Source organism: Mustela nivalis, assembly GCF_964662115.1.
Source record: "Mustela nivalis genome assembly, chromosome: 8".
Classification (NCBI taxonomy): Eukaryota; Metazoa; Chordata; class Mammalia; order Carnivora; family Mustelidae; genus Mustela; species Mustela nivalis.
The window spans coordinates 142,549,399-142,568,689 of NC_139027.1; the positions used below are offsets into that span (position 1 = coordinate 142,549,399).

The 19,291-nt window shown below is 60.9% G+C and overlaps 2 protein-coding genes across 15 annotated transcripts in view; both read right to left on the bottom strand.

Moving 5' to 3' along the window:
• The window catches only part of TCFL5 (transcription factor like 5), a 14,018-nt gene extending 7,221 nt beyond the window's left edge, over window positions 1-6,797 (bottom strand). The window contains exons 1-6 of one of the 7 annotated variants that reach the window (XR_014314988.1): window positions 5,964-6,797; window positions 4,858-5,044; window positions 4,439-4,601; window positions 2,657-2,903; window positions 1,093-1,745; window positions 740-875 (exon numbers count right to left, since the gene is read on the bottom strand). Coding sequence is in view for 6 of the 7 variants with exons in the window: in XM_082743749.1 (XP_082599875.1) it covers window positions 734-875; window positions 2,657-2,903; window positions 4,439-4,601; window positions 4,858-5,044; window positions 5,964-6,703 (1,479 nt within the window). In the remaining variant the exon portion in view is untranslated. Of the gene's footprint in view, window positions 1-733; window positions 876-1,092; window positions 1,746-2,656; window positions 2,904-4,438; window positions 4,602-4,857; window positions 5,045-5,963 lie in introns of those variants that run through there. The other 6 variants (XM_082743750.1, XM_082743749.1, XM_082743751.1 and 3 more) reach the window with 6 other exon arrangements.
• Window positions 6,798-13,826: 7,029 nt separating this feature from the next.
• Window positions 13,827-19,291, bottom strand: part of DIDO1 (death inducer-obliterator 1) — a 48,250-nt gene continuing 42,785 nt past the window's right edge. For 6 of the 8 annotated variants that reach the window (XM_082746377.1, XM_082746373.1, XM_082746376.1 and 3 more), the window contains exon 17: window positions 13,827-18,336. In XM_082746377.1, the coding sequence (XP_082602503.1) occupies window positions 15,272-18,336 (3,065 nt within the window). In that variant the 3' untranslated portion in view covers window positions 13,827-15,271. The remainder of the gene's footprint in view (window positions 18,337-19,291) is intronic. The other 2 variants (XM_082746379.1, XM_082746378.1) reach the window with 1 other exon arrangement.

Genomic DNA, 19,291 nt, shown 5'->3' on the forward strand with positions numbered 1-19,291 from the left:
GCGTTGGGGTGCGCGGGGCTTGCCCCCCCAGGGCCTCAGCCGCGCTCAGCCTGACTGCCAGCATGCTGAGGCCGGCACCGGGAGCCGAGGTGCCCCCCAGGGCAGAGCAGTGAAGCCAATGCCGGGAGCGCCCCGTTCTCCCACTGACCCCCGAAAAAGGGGCGGCTGCGCTCCCTCCCGCTCACACCATGCGATCGGCCCCGCCAGGAGCCGCGCTCGCTCGCTGGAATTGCCCCTGGGACCAGACAGACAGGGTCAAGGTGGTTCTGGCTGCACTCGGGGTCCAGGTGCTCGGGCCCCAGGGCCCCATGTTGTCCCCGCTCACCCAGCCCATGGAAGAGAATCTCTTCCACGCCTTCTGAATGCATGTGGGTTCCAGACTGTTGAACGCTATCTGCCTCTCTCTTCCCGCCTAACTCGTCTCACGTCAACCCTTCGCGAAGCTGTCATAGGGTAACGGGTGCCCGAAACCCGGGCGAGCCCCATCCGGTCCGCTGCCTGCAGCCGGGCTGTCACTCGGACGCCGCAGGTCAGCAAACCGACCCAGGCTGGGACCATCGGTCCGTAAATGACACGCTACAACACTAACGAGCTTTTGCTCAAAGCAAATTCAGTATCCAACACTGGATTCCAGGAAACAAAGGACCGTCGGGGGTATCTTAGGGAAAAATGGACAAAAAAATCACTTGTAGGTTTATAACATTCGGAGACTGCACCTGCCCTCATTACTGACCTTTTTGAGAGAGTCTCCGTGTCTTTCCTGAATGTACTTCAGGAACGCCGTGGTCCACTGCAGGGTGGTCGCCTTGTCCGTCTCCGCATTGCAGAAAGGGACTAAAAGATTCAACTCGTCACAACAAATGCGGATCCTGCGCCTACAGGCAAAATCCAAAGTAATCACGCTGAGAAGCAGGCACCAGGCCACTGCTCCTGGCCTGGCCCCTGGCACTCGGCTGCACTCCGCTGGGACGGTCCTGCTCGTGGACCAGGAGCAAGGGCCAGGTTCAAGTCTCTAGACCAAGGACAGAGCCAAACCCCCCAAACGGGAAGCAAAATTGCGTGTGCTCTTTCCCTGGGTAGACCGTTCCTTACTCAGGAGTCACGACTCTGCTCTCCATGTGCCAAGGGACTCATCCGCAGCCACGTCACGGCTTTGACCGCCAAGGGGCCCCGGCTCACAGAAGGACCACGGACCGCCCGCCTGCTAAGACCCCGAAACCCAGTCTTTTTAGAGGTAATTTTAGAGAGAACTTAAATCACAACTGGGCCTTACGATCAGACCACAGTAACGCTCACAGAGGACACTCGGCGTCGCGCCACGTCCTAGAGAGGCGGACACAGGGCAGCACAGAACGCGACCCTTGCTGCCCACCTACCCACGTGCACACGTGGAGCGGACGTGGGGATCTCGTCAGGCAAACCCAACAGCGGACGCTGATCTCCAGTCCGTGCAGGGGTCAGATCGACGTCCCCGACGAGGCACGGAGGTGAGAGGGAGCGAACCGGCAGCGTGGTGCCCTAGGGGACGGCACCTAGGGGACGGCAGGCTGCCCACCCACGGGGAAGGGTCCTCCCACGGCAGGTACCCAGGAAACGCTGGTGAAATGTCAGGGTGGGAAAGCTGCCCTTTGGAGCTCACAGACGTCCTTCAGGTTGATGGAGCATGTGCGCGTGTCCGTGTGCGCGTGCGTGTGTGAGCAGGTCTAAGAAGGACCACGGGCGGGCTAGCTAGCTGTAACACGTCCCTTAAAAAGAAATAAACTGCCTCAGGTCAGCGCCGGAGCCGGAGCCGAAGCGACATACCTGCCTCGCCCCGGGCTGCGGACAGGAGACTGGGGCGAACTCCCCGTCAAGGACTATGTTAACTACCTTAATTATGTTACGGAAACATCGAGTAAAAACCCAGCTGCAATACAGAGAAATTAACCACCTTTTGGTTCTACGTAAAATCTAAATAAAATCTGCAGATAAAACGACCTAAATAACAGTTTTAACCCCTTCCCTCCCCAACATTCTTAAAAGAAACAGGCAAAGCTGGGTGCCCCGGTGTGCAGCACAGCGCAGCGGTCTCCCAAGGCCCGCTCACACGGCCGGCACCTGACGGCTGCTGGGAACTGCAGCCTCGGGAGGGTTCCCAGCACCACTAGTGAGGTGCCTAACTGTGCCTAAAATGTTGGTACAAACAATACGGTTCATGCTGAGTGCTGGCTCTCCTTCTGGGGCTCACCAGGGAGGGAATGTCCCCGTGACCCGCTCTGCCAATAAAATCCTGGGGCCCTGAGTCTCTCACGAGTGCTCCCCGCTGGGAAGCTCGCTGGCCTCAGGACCAGGGGCCGAGGGAGCAGAGCGCGTCTGGGAGGCACACCCAAGAGCTCGCGTCTGGCTCCCGGACTTCTCCCCAAGCACCTTGGCTAAATTTGCTGTCCTTTCTCTGTGATCGGTCCCAGCTCTAAGTCTTCCCGGCGAATCATCAAACCTGGGGTGACCCTGGGGACCCCGGCCCACCGAGCTGAACCAAGTCAGCATCTCCTCGGCCAACTTTTCTCCACTGGGAACACATTTAGAAAGAACTGAACTGCTGTTTCGGGAGTAGCCTGCCTAGCGTCGCCAGTAGCTGCCGTAAGCCTGCGTGTCGACAAGCAAGCACACATGTTACCTTCTATCTCTTTCCATGCGGTTGTGCCTCTCCCTACGCTGCGACCTTCCTCCCTGGGGCCCGCTCTGGGTCTGCTCCCCGAGGTTTGCCTGCGAGGACTCCGCGGGAGGCCAAGCGCCCTGTGTGGAGCTCGAGCCTTCGCCCACGTTTTGAATCTCTCCAAGGGCTCTTCGTTCTCCACCTGTGTCCGGCTGGCGCGCTCGACTCCGGTTCCTCTTACTTACGGCTTGCTTACATAGCGCTTCTTCTTTGCAAAAGAAAGAAAGAGTGGCATTTAATTTTTTATTTTACTTAACTTGTCCCCATTAATGCCGAATGTGTTTCGTGGCATTTTTCAAACCTGCACACACACACGAGTGGGCGAAGAACGCCCAGAACTGAGCGGGAAGAGCCGTACCCACTACGGCAACCGGCACAAGCCATTCGCACAAAGCTCCAAGCCCCAAAGCACAAAACTGAACATAAATCTGTAACTAAATTAAAACACCCCGAGCAGTGTGTGAGCAACAGACCCTTGTCCGAAGTCCCTCATGTATCAACAGGTGTTAGCTGCTGTCGGTGAACAGGGAAACCAAGAGGTTGTTTGACTTTTCTGATGTTTAGAATGGAAAAAACAAATTTTCTCCCCAGGATTTTCTTTTATACAGTCACTCTAACGGGACAGCAGGTGCTCTACCTCCCATGCTCAGAAGAGGACAAGACCTGTGTGCCCTAGGGCTCAAGGTGCGTCCAGTTGACCAGCGACTCCGCCCCTGGGAGGAGGAATCACGTCACAGCTCTTATGTGTCCCAGGGGAACACAGCAAGCCCCACCGCATCGAGGCCAGCCAGCACCTAACCCCTGTGTGCGGTGACAGGCATGCCCGAGACGCCAAATGAGACCTAAGTCTCTGTGGCCAAAGGGTCCCTCCATACAGCGTTCACATCGGGACCTGCGAGGAAGACACGGCGCTGGGACTGTCTTGTTCCTGAAGCAAAGGAATTAGTATGTGGCTTGTGTCTCCACCAACCCTTCACTCTGCACACGGAAGCACCTACTTCTGCATAAAAAGTCCGAACAGGGAGAACCACCCACTGCCTGGAGGAGGCAGCACTCCACCCCCGCCCCGCCCCCATCAGCTCTGGAAGTTAAGTTGAAAAATACTTTTGTTTGCAGGGAGAAAGGGGCTGAGAGCTCACTCTCAAGGTGAACCAAGTTCAAGCTGCCTTCAGCCGTTTCTTTCTAAAACTTTCTGAATCAGCTTATGGCCTCTTGCTGCCAACTGAAACCTTTGCCCATCTGTCTCCTAAAGCTTTTAGCAGGTTTCAGACTCCTGTCCCACGCACGAAATATAAAATAAGAAACAAAAAAACAAAAGCACAACTATTAAGTGCTTTCAGCAACTTGAAGGAACAGAATTTATGCAAGTCTATCATTTTTCCGTTTACGGAGATCACCAGTGAGGAAAAGCAGCCCTCAAACTCAACGCCGCCGTCCAAAGCATAAATATGACGTGTGAGGGCGCAGGGTGGCTCAGTCGGTTTGGCGGCCGACTCCCGATTTCGGCTCAGGTCGTGAGATCGAGCCCCGCCACGGGTTCTGTGCTCAACAGGGGTCTGCCTAAGATTCTCTCTCCCCTTGCCTCTCATCCTGCTCGTGTGCTTGGTCCTTCCCTCTCTCTCAAATATAAGGATAAATCTTTAAAAAAGAAGAGACGACTTCATGTTTATACTCGGCGTCTCGCCGTCCCCACCCTCGGCCAAGAGGCCAGCAGGACGGGGCTCCCTCTGCTTTATGGCTTACCTCCTACTTTAATCCAAACCTGCTCAGGCAAGGCTTTGTTTCTACTGCCCAAAGTCTGTTTAGTGGATTCAATTTCCTGCTGGTAACAGAAAGAGAATGCTCGAGGCAATCCAATGTCCTGATGCTTGGCAGCTTCGAGTACAGAACACGGGTTCCCAGAACCCTGGAAAGAATGAGGCGACAGCAAATTTACCAGCGCGCACGCAAACCAAATGCCCTCCAACCGAAGCCACGGCCAAGACGGTAGCGCAATTTGAGGAACTCTGCGTACATCCAGGACTTTAAGACGTTCCCAAACCGCATGAACGGTCTTGATTTTAAAGTTTGATATTAAGCTCAATGAAAGAAAAATCCTCAGGCCTAATGAAAATAAAATCCATCTCGTACAAAAGAGCAGCCCTGGCGAGTCCCTCCTTTACCTGCGTCTGCGAGAGGCTCGAGCCCCCGGAGGCAGGGCACGCGTTCGCCGTGAACAGAGGGCATGTAAACTGCAAAGCGGTGGCGGCTGCCGCGGTTTTGTTTTTTACCAACGTTGTGCATTTGTTTTGTTGCTGATGAAGAGGGACGTTCATGAACTCGGAAGGATGTCGGATAAGAGTGACCAAACTGCCAAGACAAAGGAGACGCGGAGATGCGTGAAGACCATGTGGCAGACAAGCGGCCAAAGGCCGTGGCCCCCAGCACGCTCTCCCGGCTAGCCACCGGGCAGTCTAGACAGCCCGCATCTGGCAGGATGAGCACCCCTCCCCGTGGAAACCTCTACAGAGCCAGGCTCAAGCAGCGAGGCGGTGGCCAAGCTCAAGCTTCTTCCTGGAAGGACCAGGGCGCTGGATGTCACCTGAGACCAATCTCTCTTGCTCTTTTTCTGGCCATTCTCCAAAATCTGGCGACTAGGGACAAAATGGGGAAAATCCCAGGGTGGGGAGGGACAGAAGGCCGAGGACGACCCCCCCACCCCTGCGCAGTTCCTCTTCAGAAGGAGAGCCGCGAGGGAGGGGCTGGCTTCCTGCAGGACACTTCCCTGCCACCAAGTCTGCCGCGTGTGTGGAGTCACCCCTAAGCGGAGTCGCGGTGGGGAGGGGACAGGCCTCTCCTGACATTTGGGTGGAAGACCTGGTGCAAGGGGTCTGGTCCTCAGAAGCGCCCGCACGCTGGGCTCGGGGCGCCGGCCCGCAGGTGCAGACGCGGGGCGCACACCGCACGCTCGCACGCGCGGCGGCGGGGTCTGCGCGGCGCACTCGCTCAGCACCGGCGGCCGGCCCCTGCCCAGAGCGCCGACTTTTCCGGTGGCCCCAGACCCAGGCGGGTCTGCTCCCCGCGAAGACCCGGCCGGAGGAGGCTGCCCTGCCGGCGCTCTCGCGCGGAGACTCCACCTGCACCCAGACCCGCCCCGGCCTCGTCCGCGGGGAGACCCGGGCCCCGCCGGGCGGGCGGCCGCTCCACGGGGCCAGGCCGTGAGCACCCCGCGGGCCCGCGCCCCGGCCCCGCCCGGCCTCCCGGGAGGGCGGCGGGGAGGGACACCCACTTGTTGAGCGCCACGCCGGGCTCGGGGGGCTCGGCGCCGCGCGGGGCGGCCGGCGGCTCGGCGGGGAGGCTGTTGAAGCGGTCCTCCAGGCGGACGCGCACGGCCGACTTGGCCCGCGCCTCGGGCGCGCCCTCCGCGTTCTCCTTGCCGCCGCCGTCGGGCGCCTTGGGCCGCGGCGCGCCCGCCCCGGGGCCGTCGGCGCCCGGCGTCTTCTCGGCGGGGGCGGGGGGCGCGGCGCTGGCGTTGGCGGCGGCGGGGGCGGCGGGGGCGCCCGCCTCGCTCAGCAGCATCATGCGCAGCTCCTGGAAGTCGACGTGGCCCAGGCAGGGCGCCGCGCCCGCGAAGCCGCCGTCGGCCAGCGCGGGCGGGCACAGCACCGGGTACACGGGCGCCGCGCCCCCCGCCGCCGCCGCCGCCGCCGCGGCCGCCGCCGCCGCCGCCGCCGCCGCGCCCCCCGCCGCCGCCGCCGCGAAGCCGCCCGCCGCCGCCGCCGCGCCCGGCGCCGCGGCCGCCAGGAAGGCCGAGCTGAGGCGCGCGTCGAGCTCGCCGTCGGCCGCCGCCGCCTCCATGTGCGAGTAGAGGATGTGCTGCAGCTGCGTGTACTCCACCTCCGTCATCTCCACCAGGCTCAGGTCGGTGGTCGTGAAGCTCAGCCCCGCCTCGCCCGGCGCCGCGTCCGCGCCCTCGGGGCCCGCCGGCCCGCCCGCCTGCGGCGGCTCCCGCGGCCCGGGGCCCGACATGCCGGAGCCAACGGCGGGGCGCGCGCGCGCGGCGGGGGGCCGGCGGGCACCGGGCCGGCGCGGCCTCGCCGGGCGACGTTGGGGGGCGGGAAACCGCTGGGCCCGCAGCGCGCCTGCGCCGCCCCGCCCCGCAACGGAAACCCCACCCCCTGCCCGCGGCCCCGCCCCCGGTCCCGCCCCCCGCCAACCGCCCGGCCGCCGGCCCGCCGCGCCCCGCCCCGCCTCCGACGGCGGTCGGCCCCGGAGCTGCGCGCGCAGGTGTGTGTGTGCGCGCGCGCGAGCGCGTGTGTCTCTGCGTGTGGCTGCGGGAGGTGTGCGTGTGCGTGCGTGTGGACAGCTGGGGGTGGGGGCGCCCTCCGGGGCGGCGGCGCCCTCCGGGACGGCAGGCTGCGCGCGCAGGTGAGGGGCGGGGCCGGCGGGCGCGTGCGCTGTAGCGGTTCCCAGGGCAGCCGCCTGCCGCGTGCGCCCGGTGACCCGCGCCCGGGCCGGACCGCGACCGTGTGCCCGCGCGTGCGGCGCTCGTCCGCCGCGTCGGTTCTCGGAGCAGCGCCGAGGTCGGGCCCGCCGCGGTTTTCACTCGCTTCCCCCGTGTCGCAGCCCCGACGCTCTGCGGAGGGCGGCGGGCCGGGCCTGGCGGAGCCGCCCCGACGGAGGAGCCCCCGGGTCGGGCCGTGGCGCGCACCGAATCGCCGGGATCGAGCCCGGAGCCGAGTCCGGTGCGAGCGCAGCGGGTCCGAGGACCCCGACGCGAAGGGCGAGCGCACGGAGCCCCGTGAAGGTCGCAGGCGTGTCCGCCGCGGTGTCCGCTCCCCGGAGGCGCAGAGCCGGCCCGGCGGAGCGTGTCCGGTCCGCGCTCGGCGTCCTGCAGACCGCGGGCGTGCGCGGCGCGTGCACGGAGCGGCGACGCCCTGGCTTCGCTGCGGGGCGCGCCCCCGGTACAGCGGAGGGGACCGACACGCGCAGCTCGGGGTCTGCCTGGCCCTCAGAGGCAGCCCCGAGGAGCCCAGAGCCCCGATGAGGGGTCAGGCCAGGCCTAGTGCGCAGCGCGGGAGGGAGTCTCCCGCCCCCGCTGCTTGCGCACGCCGCAGGGCCGTGTCCACGCATGCAAGACGACCGAACTCCAGAGGGACTCTGAAGACAAGGACGGGAGGGCAGCGCGGCTCACATGGCCATTGTCTACGAAGACCCATGGTGGGTCCCACAGTCCGTTAAGGTACCGGGGCCCACAGCTCACCATCCGTGGGAGCCGTGTGTCCGGAGGGCAAGTGTTGAACGTGAAACTGTTACACAAACGCGCCTTTTGTGAAACCAGCGTGACTTGATGTCAAAACCACCAAGATGCTACGGGACTAGAAGACCGCAGGGCACCATCTGACGTGAACAGACATGTAAAAACTCTCAGTAGAGTCCCTGCGAATGGAATCCAATGACATTTTTGAAAAAGGATAAAACATCTTGACCAGATCGAACTTACTCCAGTGACACGAGTGTTGTTTACATTTGAAAATCAGCCCAACATCATTTATTCTATTAACAGACCAAGGGGGGGGGGGGTTGACGAATCTAAGATCCCTATAAAAACTCCAACTCCGCAAGCCGTGAGTAGAAGGGAATGTCCTCAACCTGACACAGGGTATCCATGAAATACCTGGAGCCAGCATCACACTTTCCAGTACGACACTGACTGCGTTCCCTGAGGATCAGAAGAAGGCCAGGACGTCGCCCGTCACCTGTGCTGCTCACTATTGTACAGGAAGTCACCTGTGCTGCTCACTGTTGTACAGGAAGCTCCACTCTGTCCGAGAAAGCACGCGGAAGAGACGGCACCAGGTTGAGAGAGAAGTACAGCTGTCTTTCCTTGCAGAAAACCTGACGCTCTATGTCAAAAAACCTTGACCTCACCATGGTCACGGAATAGAAGAAGAGCATTCAGATATCAATGTCTCCCGGGCGCCCGGGCGGCTCAGTCCGTTGGGCGTCTGCCTTCCGATGCCGGCATGGTCCCAGGATCCTGGGATCGAGCCCCGCCTCAGGCTTCCCCTTAGCGAAGAGTCTGCTTCTCCCTCTCCCTCTGTGATTGTTCTCCCTTTCATTCTCTCTCAAAGAAATAAATAAAATCTTAAATCACTGTATCTTACACTCTAGCAATGAACATGTGCCCATTGGTTAAAACGCAATACCACTAACCATCACTCAAAAATATGCTTAGGTATAAATTCCAACAAAACACATGTTTTGAACATGTATGTTGAGTGTCAGACTGAGTATTTTCCTTAAAACTCCTCCGTGTTCTGCCTGCTCACCCTCCCTACTTTTCCCCCGGAAGCCCCTGATCTTTGTTTTCTGCCGTGTCGCCGATATCACCCCGTGTGGAGCCCTTTTCTGATTGCCTTCTTTCACTTTGTTAGATGCAGTTAAAATTCCTCCATGTCTTCTCGGGCTCTGACGGCTCCTTTCTTTTTAGCTCTGAATAGTATTCCGTGGTCTGGATGGCCCACAGAATGTCTGTCTGTCACCTCCTGAAGGACGTCTTGGTTGCTTCTGAGTTTTGGCAGTTACGAATAAAGCTGCCAAACGTCCACGTGCAGGTGTTTGTGTGGAGAAGAGTTTTCTCCTTCCTTGGATACACACCAACGGTTTGGCTGCAGATCGCATTCTAAGCCCTTTGTAAGGAACCAGCAAACCACCTTCCAAGCTGGCTGCCCCGGGTCGTGCTCCCACTGGCAGTGGATAAGGGCGCCTGAGGCCACACACCCTCACCAACCTTCGGGATCCGCGTTCTGGATTTTGGTCATTTGGCCTTTTGCAGACTCCATCACCGCGCCGGCTTGGTGGCCGCATCTGCAGGGCTGGGTGGCGCTTCTGGGGCACAGCGCATGCTAGAGGTCAGCAACCAGCTTGTCTCGCTCCTGCACAGCCGGGACTCACGGATCTGGGAACCAAGAGCTGGAAATGGGGCGGCCCCTCGCACTGTTCCCTCTCCTGATCCACGAGCTGGATCTCTGCTGCCAGTTCCTGCAACGTCTGGTTCTAGAAGGCTCAGTTCCAGCGGAAGAGAGCCTCGTCCAGAGGACGCAGGGACGGTCTCACTGGGCTGTCGGCTGGGGCGGCCCCGTGGCCCCGTGGGACCCTTTGTGCCAGTGAGTCAAAGGGCAAAGAAGGGACACTGTATGGGCCAGCCTGATTGGGCCTGCCTGTCAAGGGGCAGAGGGTCTGCAGGACATGCCCAGAATGCAGGAGGATTCCCAGGGCACCTCCCAGTACCCCCAAGTCCTGTGATTGAAGTCGGTGCAGAAGTACAAGGACGCAATTCAGGCGGGCTTTGCAAGTCTTCGGGGCTCCCACCAGGCAGGGAGTCCGGCCCGGGAGCACAGACTGGGTGGTGAAGAAGGCCTTGTGGTCAGCTGTGGAGATGAGGACCAGGGCAGCTGTGGCTGACCTTGTCCCTGCTCGTTTTGGGAGAGACTCTCTTCTCCTGGGATTGGCCCGTTTTCAGGATGGCTGCATCTGGTTAGGTGGAGGCGTGATTTTGCCGTTGTCCTGGTTTAGAAAATATGGTTTATTTATTTATTTATTATTTAAAAAAAATCTTGTTTATCTATTTGACAGAGAGAGATCACAAGCAGGCAGGGAGGCACAGGGGGAAGCACGTTCCCTGCTGAGCAGAGAGCCCGATGCGGGGCTCAATCTAGGACCCTGAGACCAGGACCTAAGCCAAAGGCAAAGGCTTAACCCACTGAGCCACCCAGGAGCCCTGGAAACGTGGTTTAAGGAGTGTCTGAGAGCCTTCAGGGGAGCTGGGGTCGTCCTGGGGTCCGTGCTGGGGTCGTCCTGAGAGCGGGGCTGGGGCGAGCTAGAGTCGGGGGTTGGGGGTGGGGTTGCGGGCGGTGCTGGGATCCGTGCTGGGGTCGTCCTGGGGGCGGGGCTGGGGGCGAGCTAGAGTCGGGGTTGGGGGCGGTGGTGGGGGCGGTGCTGGGGTCCGTGCTGGGGTCGTCCTGAGGGCGGGGCTGGGGCGAGGTAGAGTCGGGGTTGGGGGCGGTGCTGGGGTCCGTGCTGGGGTCGTTCTGAGGGCGGGGCTGGGGCGAGCTAGAGTTGGGGTTGGGGGCGGTGCTGGGGTCCGTGCTGGGGTCGTTCTGAGGGCGGGGCTGGGGCGAGCTAGAGTTGGGGTTGGGGGCGGTGCTGGGGTCCGTGCTGGGGTCGTTCTGAGGGCGGGGCTGGGGCGAGCTAGAGTTGGGGTTGGGGGCGGGGTTGGGGGCGGTGCTGGGGGCGAGCTAGAGGCGGGGTTGGGGTCGTCCTGGGCGCGGGGCTGGGGGCGAGCTAGAGTCGGGGTTGGGGGCGGGGTTGGGGGCGGGGTTGGGGGCGGGGTTGGGGCGGTGGTCGGGGAGCTGCCGTCTCCGGGCCGAGCTGGGGGCGGTGCTGAGGTCAGTGCTCGGGTTGGGGGTTCTTGCTGGGGCCGCGCTGGGGGCCTCGCCGGGGCTGGCGTTTAGCTGGAGACGTCCCTGGTCGGAAACCGGCGAGTCGTAGCGCGGGTGGCCTGGTGGCTCTGGATGCGCTTCCTGCGGCGGCGCGCGCCTGTGCCGGGGCCCGGCCCGCCGCGGTGACCCACGCTGTGTCCGTGGTGGCTCAGCCCCTCCGTGCTCACCGGCTATGTGCGACCTGTGGCGTTGCCCTAGGGCCGGCCGCGTGGCAGTGCGCGCGGCCGACAGCGCGGGACCAGAAGCGCAGGCGGGTGAGGCCCTGCGAGGCGCTGCGGGCAGGAGGCGATGCCGGCCGAGCGGCCTTCTTGCGGCGACGAGACGGCTGTCCGGGACCCCGAGGCCGCTCTGCCCCTTGCGACTGCCCGCCTCTGGGTTTGCGTGAGGCACGCGGACAAAGCTCTGTTTGCAATCTCGGTTGGTTGGGCGTTTCCTAAGTGTTTTCCCTGGCGGCGCAGCCGGCAGCATCCACAGAGAAAGGGGCCAGAGAGTCCACCAGGAGGGCCTGTTTCTGGATGGCCGCAAACCCTCACCGCGGCCTGTATCTTGGTTTACTTAATACCCTACTTTCAGGGGCGCCTGGGTGGCTCAATGGGTTAAGCCGCTGCCTTCGGCTCCTGTCGTGATCTCAGGGTCCTGGGATCGAGTCCCGCATCAGGCTCTCTGCTCCGCGGGGAGCCTGCTTCCCCCTCTCTGCCTCTCTGCCTGCTTGTGATCTCTGTCAAATAAGTAAATAAAATCTTAAAAAAAAAAAAAAAAAAAAGACAAGGGACTCTTAAAAAAACAAAACAAAACAAAAACCCTACTTTCATTTCCTCTTCTCCTGAGTGGACACTTACCACCCCAGAGACCTACAGGGAGCATTCATTCTCCGCAAACTACAAGGACTTGAACATTTTGAACAATGCAGAAAAACACAAATAATGCTTTTGATGAATACTTGATGCCTTTGGGAATCGTCCAGGATAAGACAAATAAAAAAACATATAAGAATGTGTAGAATCCCAGGGGCGCCTGGGTGGCTCAGTGGGTTGAGCCTCTGCCTTCGGCTCTGGTGATGATCCCAGGACCCTGGGATCGAGCCCCACGTCGGGCTCTCTGCTCAGCAGGGAGCCTGCTTCCCCATCTCTCTCTCTGCTGCCTCTCTGCCTACTTGTGATCTCTGCCTGTCAAAAAAAAAAAATTACAGAATCCCAATTTCGTGAAAGAAAAACGGGAAGAAGATTCCAGGAAACCGACAAATGTTACCAACAGTCACTGTGGGTTTCGAGTCACAGGGCCTCTCAGTGCTCCCTTTTTCCCCCCGGGGTCCTATGGTAAGTGCAAGCCACAGGCCTCACAGGGAGACCCAGGAGCCAGAGGCGGAGGTCCCCCCTCCCTCCTTCCCGGAACTCCGAGGCCCTCAGTTGGGCTTGTCCACAGGGGCCTGTGCTTGTCTGGCCCCTCGCTCAGGGCCCCTTCAAGAGCAGTCCCTGTGGGCCTCACCCCCTACTCGGCACTGCCTCTAGGCAGGTCCTTGGACTAGTGGGGTGGGGGGTGGAGCTGGGGAGGGTGCCCAGCCTCTTCAGTGTTGTCCCCGTGGAGGCCCAGCCCCTCCCAGCGCTCTGTGAATGTGCTCCTTTCATACCCCCTTACAGCTGCCTCTGCACCGTGCAGCCGGCAAAGCACCAGGACTAAGGTGACACTGTGGCTTTCGGGTCCCAGGGACTGCCCTGCCTGGCCACATCCTCAAGCAGGACCCCTCACTAGTTGGGCTCCTGGAGAGTGGGCCCCGGACTGTGGGTGCACTGGCTGCACCGGGTCGCAGGTGGGAGGGCTGATGGGGCGACAGATGATGGTAAGGTGAGGACGGCGCCGCCTGGTGCTGCAGGGGGGCTACGCGGAGCCTCTGGAAGACGGGCTTTGGGGTGAACACACACACGAGACCAAGCGTCTGAGGAGACGATGGACTGAGGATTTTAGAATGGGACCCAGTTTTCTGACATTTTGGGGAGACCCCTCGGTCGGCAGCCCGCTGGCCTGATGGCTCATGGCTCCAGGGCGCCGAGCTCGGCACTCCTCAGCGTCTGTCCTGCAGAGCTGGGTCTTCCGACCTGTAGGGTCTGGGTGGCCAGCAGCTCTCTGGAGAGCAGCCCTCCACATGGTCAGGGCTGGCCCCTCAGGCTCCCCAGCAGGTTCCAGGGACTTTCGTGGGCTGCCCCTCTGCCCCCGGAGTTGGTTGTGAGCTCCGCTAGGACGGGAGCCTGTCCTGCCGGAAAGGATGTCCCCGCTTCTGCCCACAGCAGAGTAGGGGGGCTCAAGGTGAGAAAGGGAAGTTTGGGCAAGGCATCACCGGACTGAGGGCAGCTACGGGAAGCGTGACTTGCTGCCTTCCCCTCTGCTCCAGCCGCGGCTGCGGGCAGGTTCCCGGAGCCCTGAAGGGTCCTCGTCAGCCTGCTGGCCCCGCCACCACCACGCACGCCACCTCGCCGCATGCTCCCTGAGCAGCACTGGGCATGTCCAGCCACACGCTGAGCAGACAGAGCTGCAGGGTCACCCAGCTCAAGGCCAGAGAGGGTCTGCTGCCTGAGGACACATGGTCGTGTCCCCCGCACCGGTCTAGCCCCAAAGTCCCGGCGGGGAAGAGTGAGCGCACACAAGGGACAGAAAACCTTCTGCAGACGTTTATTCTACCTCGAGTAACAAAACCTATGGAGCTGCATGTTTTACTGTACAGTGATATCATACTTTGCAATATAAAATACAATTTACAGAAATTTCTATCAAGTAAACCTAAAGAAACACACTTGATTTTTACATTTGTGTATTTAAATTAGAAAAATTTGTTTTACATGTAAAAAACCCTTCACATCGTATAGATGTTGGAGCTTGACGCCGCTTTAATGCAATCTAACGTACTGACACGGGGTCCGGAACCGGTCCCACGAGTCACCAAGTTCTCCGTGTTCGCTCTTATCGTTTGAACGTTTGTGCTAGAAAGTGAAAAATCCGTAGTGATGTACGATGGAGGAGACTCCAAAGAATGAATGAAATTCTCTAATTTTACACTTGCAAAAGTAAGTTTATGAAAATATAAAAAAATTATCAAAGTGTATTTATTTGTACAGTCCAATAAATTAGCGAGGGTTTCTCTGCTTCCCCCTTCGGAAGGACCGGACGATGTACGACAAGGAGCGGCTTCTCTGCTGCCGTCGTGCGACATCACGTCACTGTCCTCCGCCTCAGACTTCACACAAATACTGTCCCACTTTCAACGACAGACTTTCCAATGAGTCATAGACGGGGTAGCAGCCTGGGGCGGGCGCACTCTCCCTGGGCCACAGGAAGGACTGTGGGGATGTCGCCTCACAAACAAAACTGCTCCTGATTATGCAAATCAAAGTCAACCCCCACCCCCACCCCCGTTTTAAAGAACACTTAATTGGCTTCTTTTCTCACTTTTTTTGGGCTGGTAAAGGTTACACCTTTTTCAATAAATTGCTATTTAAAAAATTCAACAGTTTCTACTTGGACAGATGTTGCTTTTAATCCTGTCTTTGAGAAAAAAAATGTATAAGGTGATCTACAAAACCAGCAAAACTAAGAAATGGTTTGTTTCCTGGTTGAAATTTGTAATTCAAATTTCCTTGTGACAAAAGAAACACGCATTTGTAAAGCTCTGTCTTTCCGCACACCCCAGGGAGGAGCAGAAGGCCTCGCTGGGCTTCGGCGCGAGCCGGCCTGTGACAGCAGCTTTCAGAAACAGATACAGAGCAGATCTCAGTACGGGTATGGCTCTAAGGTCCACGGAAATTCCCTTAAAATTTACTATAATTAAGTTATTGGAAAAGATAACTTTATAATCTCAAAAAGCAATATGCTTCTGTAGACACATTCCCATTCCGGTAATTTTAAATGGAAATACCGAGTTCTTAAAAAGCATCTGAGTTGTAAAGATGTGAAATCTTGTAAGAAACCACTGTACACAAAATCACAGTCACTTCCCAAGTCCAGGAGACTCTCTTCTGCGTCTTAGTCCGTCACCGCAGCGCCCGCGCCGGCTCTCCTGCAGGGCGGCTGCGGGGAGCCCCGGCCGAGCAGCCGCCGCCGGCTGCTAGTTCTGCCCCGCGGGGGTGGCGGCCCGCGGGGCGTCCGCTTTGGGGTCCCGGGAGCCCTCCTTGCTCTTGCTGCGGTCCTTGCGCTCCCGGCCGTGCTCGCGGGTCCGGTCCCGGCCCCGCTCCCTGCTGCGAGACCGCTCCCGCTCCCGCTCCCGCCGGCGCTCCCGCTCCCGGTTGCGGCTGCGCTCGCGGCTCCGGCCCCACTCGGACGCCCGCTCCGGGTCCCGCCCCCGGTCCCTGTCTGCGCCGCGCTCCCGACTCCGGTCCCACTCGCGGCCGGCGTCCTTGTCGCGGTGCCGGGCCCGCTCGTGGCCCCGCTCCCAGTCCCGCTCCCGGCTCCAGCGCCGCCCTCGCTCTCGCCGGCGCTCGTCCAGGGCCCTGCCGGGCCGGCTCTCGGGCGCGGCTTCGGGCTCATCCAGAGGCTTTTCTTTGGGCCCCGCTTCGAACCGCTCCCTCGACCGCCCTTCGAAGGCCGCGCTCCTGTAATCGTGGCCCTTGGCCTCTCGGAACTCGGGCTCAGGGCCCTGCGCGGGCGCCTCGTCCCAGCGCTCGGGCCTGTGTGGCGGCGGGTGACTGGGCAGCTCCAGCAGCGGCCGGGGGGCTGCCTTCAGCCCCGGCGCCGGTGGGCCCTGGAAGTGGAAGCGGGGGGGCGTGGGCTCGCTCTTCTCGGGAAAGGGCACAGACCCCCTCGGTCCGCCAAACGGGAGGGGTGCGGGCGCGCGGGGGTTGGCAAACCTCGGGGGTGAGCTCACCCTCTGCTCCTCGAATGGCTGAGGCTGAACCCCCCTGGGTCCTGGCATGAAATTTGGCGCTTGGCCTCTGGGTCCTTCAAACTGATTGGGATGCGGCCCCCTCGGGCCCACAAAGTGGCCGGGGGGAGGCCCTCTCTGACCGCCAAACTGAGGGGGAGGAGGACCCCCTCGGGGTCCTTTAAACTGTGACAGCAGAGGCCTTCTCTGGCCTCCAAACTGGAACGGCGCCGCGCCTCGACCTCCCACAAACTGGGATTGTTCTGCTCCTTCGAACTGAGGGACAGGGCCGGCCGGCTCGTCGTACGGGCCGTCCTGGAATTCTCTTTTCTCCCCGTGCGGGTCCTTTCGCTCCTCAAATTGGGGTGGTGCTGATCCTCTGGGCCCCCCAAGGTGGGAAGGGGAGGGGCCCCTACTGTCCCCATAGGGAGGGGGCCCATGTGGCCCTGAGAACAAGGAAGGGATGGGCCCCTTTTGGGCCCCGAATCTGGCCGGGGGAGGCCCTCGCGGCCCATCGCTATTAGAAACAATATTCTCTTCAGAAAACGGAGGGGCTGGCCCCCTTGGTCCTGGGAAACTGGGGCCATGAAGCCCCGATGTCCCAAACGTGCGTGGTGCTGGCTCACGCTGGCCCTGGGATGGGGGCAGAGGGGCCCCTGCTCTCTGTCCAGCTGAGGGGAACGTGGCGGCCCCCTCACCGGGTCTGCACGGTGGCTCTCCGTCTCCTTCGGCTTCAACCGCAGGGGGGTCACCTTTTTCAGCAAACTGAGCATTTCTCGGATCCTCATACTTTTCCTGAGCGGTACACACTGGAGCTGAGAAAGGGTCCCTCGCTCCCGGAGAGGGAAAACTCTGCGCGTCGCTCTGCAGAGGGAAGCCAGGCTGGAAGGCGGAGCTGGGGGGCGTGGGCAGCAGCACCCTGCGGGCAGGTCTGGGCGCGCTGCCCGAGCCGCTGCCCGAGCCCGCCGAGGGAGGGCCGCCCTCTGCAGGCAGCACGACCGGGCTCGCGGAGGGCTCGTGCTTGGGGCCATCTGGCTTGGCGGGCAAGGCGGCCTCCGCACCGTCCTCCCGGGCTGCGGGGGGCCTGGAGCCGGCTTCGCTCTCGCAGTGCTCCGCGGCCAGCCGCCGGGCCTGCCGCGGGTCCCGACTTGGCCGCGGGTCGCAGCCGGGGCCTGCCGCGGGAGGGGCACCGGGGAGCGCGGCCGGGCGGCCCGTGGTCTGCTGCTCCTGCAGGAACAGCTCGGCCTGAGGCAGGGAGGCCTTTGGGGGCGGTGACATGAGTGCATCGGCCACGGAGAAGTGCGCCATGGAGGCGCCCACGGCAGCCCTCTGCTGCCGCAGCGCCGCCTCCTGCTCAGCCACCTGCCGCTTCTGCTCCTCAATCTGCTTGTTCAGCTCCTCGATCATCTGCTGCTGCTCTACCAGGGAGGGGGCCGCCCCGGGGGCCGTGGGCTCAGCGGGCCGGTCCGCCGCGCCGCCCTTCCCGTCCGCACACATCCGGTTGGGCAGGTCGTCGATGGCCACTGTGGCTTCTTCTAAAATGGTCTCATCCTCCGGGTCGTAGGCCACCTCCTCCCGCTCGGCGGTCTCGGGGGCCTTCTCTGCGTCGGGGCGCCTCCCTCGCTCGAGCTGAGCGCCGAAGGCTCTCTCAGGACCGTACTCCTCTTCGGGGTCGTAGGGTCGGTCATCTTCCTCGTCCTCCAGGGCTCTGTCTTTGGAGAGCTGGCCGAACTGCTGCACGATCGGATCCAGCAGAGGTGCCGCGGGCAGCCCGCCGTCGGCCTTGGCTTTGGGGTCTGGGTGGGAGGCCGGGGCTGACTCCGCAGGCTCTCTGGCAGGGGGGTCGAAAGACTTCTTCTTCCCAAACAGCGTCTGCAGAATGTGCTCCAGGGGTGAGGCTGTTTTGGAGGTGGAAGAATTGGCGGAAGGAGCGGCCGTCGGAAGAGCCGCCGCGGCGGGCGCTGTGGGCACAGTGCTCGGGGCTCCCGGTTTGAGCGAGGACAGTATTTTCAACACGGATGACGAAGCAGACGCGGCAGGAGGCTCCGGCGGCGGGGGTGGCGGTGGAGGAGTCCCCGGGGGTGTGGTGCTGACAGCCATGTCCCCGGAGCCCACCTGGAACCTGGGGGGCTTCCTCTCGGACTGTGGGGCCACGGACACTTTGGGATACACCGAAACCTCCGTCTCTTCCTGGGTCTGAGGGCGGGTCCGCTTCTCCTCCACTTTATCTAATTCTCCTGCACCTGAAGGACGCTTTATTCTCTGGCAGATTACTAACCCAAGGATTATGTTGGGACGCGGCGACTCAAGACCTGAAAAACAAAACGGTTGTGCACATTTTAGAATCTAACTTCAGCCTTTGCTCTTCAGGGGCAAATCCCACGGGCAGCGGTAGTGGGCGTGTCTCAACAGGCAGGAGGAAGGGGCTCACTGGCAAAGTAAAATCAAGGGTTGGAAGAGCGGAAGTGCTTACTGCCAAAGATCCTGAGTCCAGGCCCACACTGACCCGGCGGCCCGACCCCCGCAGCACAACCACAGAGCCCACGGCCTAGCTCCCAGGGTAAACTCACCCCGACTGTCAGAACTTATGCTACAGATCCAAACCTCAGATACAAAGCCGAAGGACAGCGTGACAGAGGGCATGGGGAAGGCCATCATGCAACCGTCCGTCAACATCTGCTAAGCCCCAGGGCGTAAGGCACAGACGTACAGGGAGGACTTGCCACAAAATCGTAGCTGTATTCTTTTATTTGCCTCTTGCTAACACATCAGAAAGGCAACAAACAGCCCGTCCCATCTTAACTGGGGATTTGCACCACGTAAATGAAGCCGTAGGTTCGAAGCAGAGGGCCAGGCCTCCAGCATGGTTACAACGCTAACCTCTGCACACGCCATTAGGGAAGTTCGGCAGCTGCTAGTGTCCAGGTTCTGGTGAACGGGAAGGACCGGGCTGACTGAAACGGCTAAAGTAAACGTTCTTCTGGGTTTAGAAAGACGCTCCATTAACATGAACTTAACCAGATGCTCACGGTCTTTGCAAGCACAGGCCGGCACTGAGACCAGCAGCCCAGTGTGTTCAGAAAACCAGCAGGGGACAAGAGGCCACGCGGAAGACACTGCGGTTTCTGGGCACAGGACAGCTCTTAAACATACTCATTTCTTAAGTAAAAAAAACATTATTCCATTCTAAATTGCACATCTTTCCAGGAATGTCAGTATTTCAATGATTCTCTACCCCACACTCATAAATCCAGAATACCAAAAGAG